General features: G+C 38.8%; 1 protein-coding gene across 1 annotated transcript; it reads left to right on the plus strand.

Annotated features, from left to right (window-relative positions):
- Positions 1–176: 176 nt before the first annotated feature.
- On the plus strand, positions 177–3,239 carry LOC122312583. The gene is made up of 4 exons (XM_043127228.1): positions 177–593; positions 1,612–1,835; positions 1,972–2,365; positions 2,808–3,239. Exons 1-4 carry the CDS (start codon positions 177–179, stop codon positions 3,237–3,239), a joined length of 1,467 nt encoding a protein of 488 aa, XP_042983162.1.
- The last annotated feature ends 5,041 nt before the right edge of the window (positions 3,240–8,280 follow it).

The raw sequence follows: 8,280 nt of genomic DNA on the forward strand, positions 1-8,280 counted from the left end.
AGTACCAGTACTGAAATTTTCATCTTTCTTTCCGATCAAAAAGTCCATAATTAAAGGTATTGCTCAAGCAAAAGTTTTGATCTCTTTCTGGAATATAGATTCAAAGATTCACATGACCGATCACTAGCTTCCCACCCAGAATGAACCCAAGCCCCGTAAATCAGTTACAAACAGAGATGGCGATTAAAGTTTTCAATCACGAGCATGCGTTATGGCTGGATCAGAAAAAGAGAGATGATACTGCTGAGTGCGACGCATGCTCAAGTATCTGCATTGGCCCTACGTACAGTTGCCGTGAATGCAGTTTGTTCCATCTGCACGAATCGTGTTCAAAGCTACAGCAAGAGTTGCACACCCTCTTTCACCAAAATCCTCTTAGACTTACCCTGCAGGTGGGCCACAAACAGCGATGTCATGCTTGTGCCGTTCATCCCTCGCGCTGCTTCTTCCGTTGCGACGAGTGCAACTTCCCTTTCGATGCTAAATGTGCTTTTATAAAGCCAGCAACAGAACAAATGGAGGAGCAATTTAGGACTCATTTTGGCCACCAGCATCCATTGCTGCTTCTCGAGAACATGCCTAATGATCGAGTTGTATGCCTCCTATGTAGAGAATGTTGGAAACCCCCTAAGTGTGAAATGCTATTTGAACTTGCAGCTAGCCACCCACCCACCAAAAGTTTCTAGCAGCAAATATTGACCAATATTTCTGCACCGAAAGAATCCTCCTCTTGGTCAAGAAGTGTGGGTGTTTTGTCCCTCATGACTTCTCTTAAAAAGGAGATCATTTGCTGAAAATTAAATTCATCCTCACTATGATAAGAGATCAAGGCAGAGGGTTGAGCGAAATTTAAGTTCTGGGGAAACCCAGAACAGAGGGCTATTTTAAGAAATAAATAGATTGTTTATAAGTGTTTGTAATTGTATACAAACATATTGAAAATATTGAGTTTCCGATTCAGTGGACGTAGGCAAGTTGCCAAACCACTTCAATATTGTCTCTCTATCATTTTGTGTGGTTTTTGGACAGGCCAGAGGCGCGACAGAGAATACTGCTTGGATCTGACCTACAGTTGCCTCCCATGTCCTTTCTTTCTCCATAGGTCGTGTTTTCAACGGACCTTGCCAATGGAGATACGACATTTCTCTCATCCCTGTCCTCTAACCCTTTACGCGTACGCACATGGGATGATATGGGAGGGCTTGGAATACTCCCTGCAGAGCTTGTAGAAAATCCTTAACTCGAGGGAACTTTCTGTATGGATGTAGCAAGTGCAAATACGTGATGGATATTGATCGCACTTTCTTTCCCCCTACTGAATATGCAAGTAATCGAGAACATGAGATTTGTCATTTCATTCACGGACATCCACTGTTAGTGATCTGTAGCATCGAAAAAGGTCACCAAGTTAATTTTTGCATATGTGGGAAACACTGCAATGGTACTAGCTATGGCTGTAGCAGAACTAGCAGTTGTGAGGATATTTACTTTCACGAATCGTGCCTCGATGAGTTGCCGCAGGAGATCATCAACCATCCCCGCCATCCTCGCCACCCTCTCTACCTGATCCAGCCTATTAATGGTACTTTATATTGTAATTCCTATGGAAAGGTTATTCGTGCTTTCTCTTACATTTATAAGTGCCTCAAGTGTGTAGAAACACCAATTTCTCCCCCTAAAAGGCCTAATAAGAGGAGTATGGTAACTCCTTATAAGCCCAGGATGAGTTTGTCTCTAAGCCATATGGGACTACTCAATACGCCCCCTCACGTGTGGGCCGGTATTTCCGTTACCATCATCGTGGGTAGGTCGCAGGAGCCCATCATTGATCATAGGTTAACCTGGCTCTGATACCATGTAGAAACACCCATTTCTCCTCCTAAAAGGCCTAATAAGAGGAGTAGGATAACTCCTTATAAGCCTAGGATGAGTTTGTCTCTAAGCCATATGGGACTACTCAATAAAGTGTAGATCATTCCAGTTACACAGGGAATGCAATGTTGTGCTAAAGCCTGCCATGGAATACGAGGGCCACACCCACCCTCTACAATTCAGGATGAATATAGGTGATACTGATCTTAAGTACTGCAGTGCTTGCAACTCCATTTGCAAATCGCACGTCTTCAGCCGTTTCGATTGTCGTGATTTTAATCTTCATCTTACGTGTGATCCATTACCATATAGCATTAAACATAATTGTCATATAGATTCTCTCATTCTCACCAACGCTCTTGCTAAACATGAAGATGAGACGGACGATGAATTCTCTTGTGATGCTTGTCAGGAAACAAGAGATCCACGATTGCCCACTTACCAGTGCGAAGATTGTTATTTTGTTGCTGAAGTAAAATGTGTCATGTCTAAGGCAAGTTGATATGAAGAAGTCGTCTTGATCTATTTGAGAATTTGAAGATTAGAGCTCTTATAAGTTACAAGGATCGACCGATCCATGAAAAATTTATGAATTTAATCGTTCTCTGTTGATCCAAAGTTGTATTATTGCTTTACTCATTTCGACTAGGCCAGATTAAAAAATAAAGGAAGTCTCGATCTTGTGTAAATAATTTTTCATTTTTCTATGAAACATATGTTAAAATAGAGAAAGGGGAAAAACACTCCTGATCTGCCTGATGATCATCTTCATGAACTTATATTTTGAGTATATATTTTACGATGTACATTAGGATATTCCTAAGCTAGAAGCAGACACCTGCATGTGCTAAAAGCACATTAGGATATTCAGCAAATTATGAACATTTTATAGTTTGTTAATATTGATCTTCACTCAATATTGGTTGATTTTATAGGTAATATCAACGTTAGAGGAAAAGTATGGACCTACGGAACTGAGGAGTCCTCTTGGACAGTTAGGTCGGTTGATTACCAAAGATATTGCAAAACATATGGTGCCAAAAAAGGAAGACCAACTCGAGGCGGCTGCTTTAACTTTGGGTGAAATTCTAAATTCACTAAGTGAAGATGAAGAAAATGAGCTTTGCAATGGTTTAATCAGCATCTTTTTTATTCGAAAAGAAGGGAGCAAAGCTATTGATCAGGAGAAAGTTTTACAATTTTCTGACGAGGCTTACTCACAATTCATGAAATTTCTTGATCATGGCATGAAGTTTCTTGAAGAATGTCAAAGTGGATTGCGAAGTTTCGATAGTTTGGACACATACAAAATTTTGGGCCAGAACTTCAACAAACCCACCTTCGCCATTCAGGATATTAGCTTCTAGTTCTCCCCCCAGTGGGATCTTGAGGAAGAGGTTGTATATGTTGGAGATTATATGGTTTCTCGGAAGTCTACATCTATAATGAGGAGCTTGCTTTCTAAGCATGGGGATATTATTAGTGTTGAGTCCACCTTAAGTCCAAAACTGAAAATGTGCTTCTTTCACATACTTTGTGAGTGTATATACAGCATGAGCATCACAAATGTTGTGGATGTGACCAATGATTCTCTATTGAACCGGTGGACAAACTTGAAAATAGTGTAGTTTGCAGGATTTAGAGTTGAATTTGCCTTTGATCGTTTGAAGAGGGTCGCACATGCTCACTTTGGTCGTTATTCCAGGAATCTAGTGGATCAAACTCGTCAGGAACTCGACAGAGATATTGAGGCACTCAAAGAGAAACGTGAGTGCTTAATATCTACAGAATCTGCAAAATCCAACTGATTTGAGGAATGTTTGAGAGAAGTTACGGTATTGAAGCTGGCCAAAGTGGGTACTGGACTGTTATAACACACTAGTCCTCCTCATTTTGCAGTCATTGTGCTGGTATCCTCACAATATAAATGCATAGGGGATGACTGGTGGAAAATAATCAACTTGTTTATGCTAAATTAGTTTTCTTGAACAAGGTAGGCAACCGGTTATTTGTCTTGATATCTGATAGAGCTTGCTTTTGGAAGCAGCTTTTATCATAATGTTTGAAATCAGGACTGTTTCCTTTAGTTATGAATCATACTTCTTTTATAAGGTCTTGTTATAGACGTGTTTCACAATTTTTCACACACGATCACCTGTAACCAAAGAGGTATGTGGCTTGTGGGTTCGAGAGGAACACCTGCCTAACTTAGTAATAACGACGAAGAATCTATCTCTAACCAATGAATCATATGGGTTCCATAATCATACCTGGATGGAATAAATAGAGCTCACAATGTTTCTGTTACTAATGGATAACCATCTCATCTATTATTTGAAATTCGAGTCCCGGGATACTAGGAGCTTAGCCTTTTCCAAATAAAACGACGGCTACTCCTACCCAAAGTTTTAGGCGGTTATTCTTTCAGTATTTGAGATGGATTGTGCTCTCGATTGATTGGACTATTGGGCTAAGCTATCATTCTGGCCCGATAGATCTGGGGAATATTAAGTTTCAAGTTTCATGTGATTATAAATCTACACATGGATTTTGATGATAACAAATGAATTCAAAGAATAAAGGAGTTTCAAGCTAAATTGTTCACATAATGGAATCAAGCACATCAAAGAACCAAGTATGAGCAAGAAGGAAACAAGTTCACACTAAAGTCATAGAGTAATGTTGTAAATCTCTTAAAATTCGAAATTAGGATTAATGATCAAAATTAATATTTTATCATAAAGCATTAAAATACATTTTCCACATGTGCATGAATATTTTTGAAAATTAAATTTAAAAATTTTGAAAGATGATTGATTGTCATCTTTTGCATGTGCATGCCTTGATTAAAGGGTTGAACTTTGAAAATATTAAAGATGATTGATTGCCATCTTTCACATGTGCATGTTTTATTTAAATATTTTCAAAAGTGATTGATGCTTTTTTAGACTTATACAAAAAGTAGATGATTTTGTTTGAAAATTTTGAAAAGTAAAGTGTGCTCATTTTGTCATATACAAAAAGTAAAAGATTAGGTTTGAATTTTTTGAAAAGGAAAGTGTGCTCATTTTGTAATATGCCAAAAGTAAAAGATTAGGTTTTTTTTTTTGAAAAAGTGAATGATGTTTTCTTTGACAATTGAAAAAGAAGAACCTTTTATTTGAATTTTTTGAAAAAGTGAATGATGTTGTCTTTGACATGTGAATCTTTTTAAATTTGAATATGAAGTCTCATATGCCTATAAATAGATCATTTGACAGGTTCACATTTACAACATTCAGAGCATACAACATTCATTCAAAGCTTCCATTCTCTCTTCTCTAAGCATTGAGCCTTAATCCTTATTCATTTTGAGAGATATAGTTTGCGCTGTATTATTCTTATTTCACTCATTGAGGAGTGTTTCCTGATAACCTACCCACTATCAGTTTTTGTATCAGAAAAAGGGTGTGTATAACCCTTGTGCGTGTAGAAAGTATTCTATACAAGGAATAGTTGAATCACCACTTGTAAGGTGATTGCAAGTATAGAGGATGTTCTACACGGATCCTTTGTAGCGGTGTTGTTCAAAGGTATAATAGGTTTCTATCTCTACCTGAAGGAGGTTGAATAGTGAATTTGGGAATCCTCAAGGGGTAGCTTGAGGCGAGGACGTAGGCAGTGGGACCGAATCTCGTTAACATACTGAGTTTGCTTCTCTCTTACCCTTACTCTTTATATTTATTGTTATTTCATATTTTATTTATATTTTATATTATATATTTGATTTATAATTGTTATTTTTTTAATACAACTCAATTCACCCCCCCTCTTGTGTTAGTCATCTGGGCAACAATTGGTATTAGAGCTAAGAGCTCTATTATAAGATTAACTATCTTTTGAGTTAAGATCTTATGGCTAACATTGTAGCTTCATTTGGTGAAGGTCAATCTAGCAGTCGGCCTCCACTCTTTTGTGGAGATAATTACTCATTCTGGAAAGTTAGAATGAGAATATTTCTTCCAGCTCAAGGTAGAGAAATCTGGAAATGTATTGTAAATGGACCTTATATTCCAACAAAAGTGGTTGATGGAGTAAAGGTCAAAAAGGAAGAAGAAGAGTTTGATCGTGAAGACGATAGACTTTATACTTTAAATTTAACTGCAAAGGAAATTTGGGATAACTTGGAAGTAACTTATGAAGGAACTTCGCAAGTCAAGGAATCAAAAATTTATATTCTTACTCATGAATATGAAATGTTTAAGATGAATGATGATGAATCTATTTCTAGCATGCACACTCATTTTACTAACATCATAAATAACTTGACAGCTCTTGGCAAAGTTTATTCCAAGGTGGAGATAGTAAGAAAAATTCTCAACTCTTTACCAAAACGTTGGGAATCAAAAGTTACAGCGATTCTTGAAGCTAGAGACCTCAAGAAGCTCGAAGTCAATGAACTCATCGGGTCACTTATCACCCATGAGTACACATTGAAAAGAGGAGAAGAAGAAGGAAAGCCAAAGAAGAGCTTAGCACTTAAAGCTGTTCCTCATGAAAGTGAAAGTGATGAAGATGAGGAAAATGACGATAAAGATGAAGAAGTTGCGATGATAACAAGAAGAATTCAGAGGTTCTTGAAGAAAAATAGAACTCCTCCGAGGAAATCCTTCAAAAAGTTTTCCAAGAAAGATTCAGGTAAAAATGACACTTTAATTTGTTATAAATGCAATAAACCTGGTCATATCAAGCCAGATTGTCCTCTGCTAAAGAAAGATCGAAACAAGGGCAAGAAAGCAATGAAAGCTACATGGGATGATGATTCAAGTAGTTCAGATAGTGAAGCAAGCAATGGAGAATCAGCAAATCTTTGTCTTATGGCTAAAGATGACATTGAGGTAACAAATCTTGATAATATTTATTAAGGCTATAGAGCCTGCACAACAAGACGAAAACAATTCCTCTAGCACGCACAAATAAGTATGAGAATTCTAGAATATATGTTGTAACCGTTTCTTGTACAGTTGTCATTACTTCATTTGATGCTACATTTCCTATTGACAGAATTGTGTCTATAAAAAGGAATTCACACTGTGTAAACATTTTATGGAAGGAAGAAGAATATTTTCATTTCCACTAGTCTCTATTTTTCCTTTGTGACTTTCCTCATACGGTTGGTATGCGCATTTCTCTCACAAGCTTCAACATGTTATCAAGAGCCTAAAGACCCACGTCTGCTCAACCATGACAAATACCGATTCCTCCTCCCTCCCCACCATTTCCCCATCCATCACCACCGCTGTCTCCCACTCTGTTACACTTAAACTTACCCTCAAAAACTACCTACTCTGGAAACTTCAGATAGTCCCATTTCTCAAAGGTCACCAAATTTACGGCTATGTCGATGGCAGTATTTCTCCTCCTCCAGCTACTATCAACAAGAAACCCAATCCGGCTCACGCCCAATGGCTCATTTAGGACCAACTCGTTATTTTGGCTCTCACTTCCTCCATCTCTGAATCCCTCCTTACCCAAGTTCTTGACTCTTCTACCTCCTGTGAAGTATGGACCACTCTTCAAAATCTTTTTTCTTCCCAATCTTCTGCTTACATTATGCATACTAAATATCAACTGGCCACATTAAAGAAAGGGTCTGAATCCATGCCTGAGTACTTTAACAAGGCCAAAAATCTTGCCTCCTCTCTTGGCGCAGCAGGTCATCCCATTTCAGATCTTGAACTCACCATCTACCTTCTTGCTGGTTTAGGAAGTGATTACGAATCACTAGTCACCTCCCTCACTACCAGACCCGAATCTATACCTCTCCCACAACTCTACAGTTATCTTCTCAATCATGAATCCCGTCTCTCTCACCAAACCCACACTCTTCTCTTCGGAACCTCCCTCTCTGCCAACTTTACAGGTTTTCGCTCACCAAATACCTGCCACTCTTCTTTCCGTGGTGGCTTCTCATCTAATCGAGGGGGACGTCGTGGTGGTGGCTCCCATCGTGGGAGTCAGCATGGCTCTCGTAACTCAGCTCCACCAAACCAGAATTTCTCTCCTCGTCCCACCTGTCAGATGTGCAATAAACCTGGTCATTTAGCGATAAATTGTTATCATCGCTTTGATCACTCATTTCAGGCACCAGCACCCCCTTCCTTGGCCGCCAACGTTACAGTGTTCCCACCTGCTCCCTCCACGAACTCGTGGTTCCCGGACACAGCGGCCACAAACCATTTCATGCCTGAGTACATGAATATGAACCTTGGATCGTCTACTTATTAGGGCTCTGATCAGATCAGCATCGACGATGGCTCCTCCTTGCCCATACAAAATATTGGCTCGGCCCAACTCAGCTCTCCCACTGGCAACTATCTCTTAACTCATCTCCTTCATGTTTCCTCTTTGTGTAAAAATTTGCTTTCG

Source organism: Carya illinoinensis, chromosome 6 (genome assembly GCF_018687715.1).
Source record: "Carya illinoinensis cultivar Pawnee chromosome 6, C.illinoinensisPawnee_v1, whole genome shotgun sequence".
Lineage (NCBI taxonomy): Eukaryota > Viridiplantae > Streptophyta > Magnoliopsida > Fagales > Juglandaceae > Carya > Carya illinoinensis.

Excerpts from the sequence above, each read along its gene's own strand:
- LOC122312583 (XM_043127228.1), top strand. The coding sequence starts at position 177 with ATGGCGATTAAAGTTTTCAATCACGAGCATGCGTTATGGCTGGATCAG. Across the intron at positions 594-1,611 it reads ACATGCCTAATGATCGAGTT|GTTATTCGTGCTTTCTCTTA; the intron begins GTATGCCTCCTA and ends TCCTATGGAAAG. Across the intron at positions 2,366-2,807 it reads TAAAATGTGTCATGTCTAAG|GTAATATCAACGTTAGAGGA; the intron begins GCAAGTTGATAT and ends TTGATTTTATAG.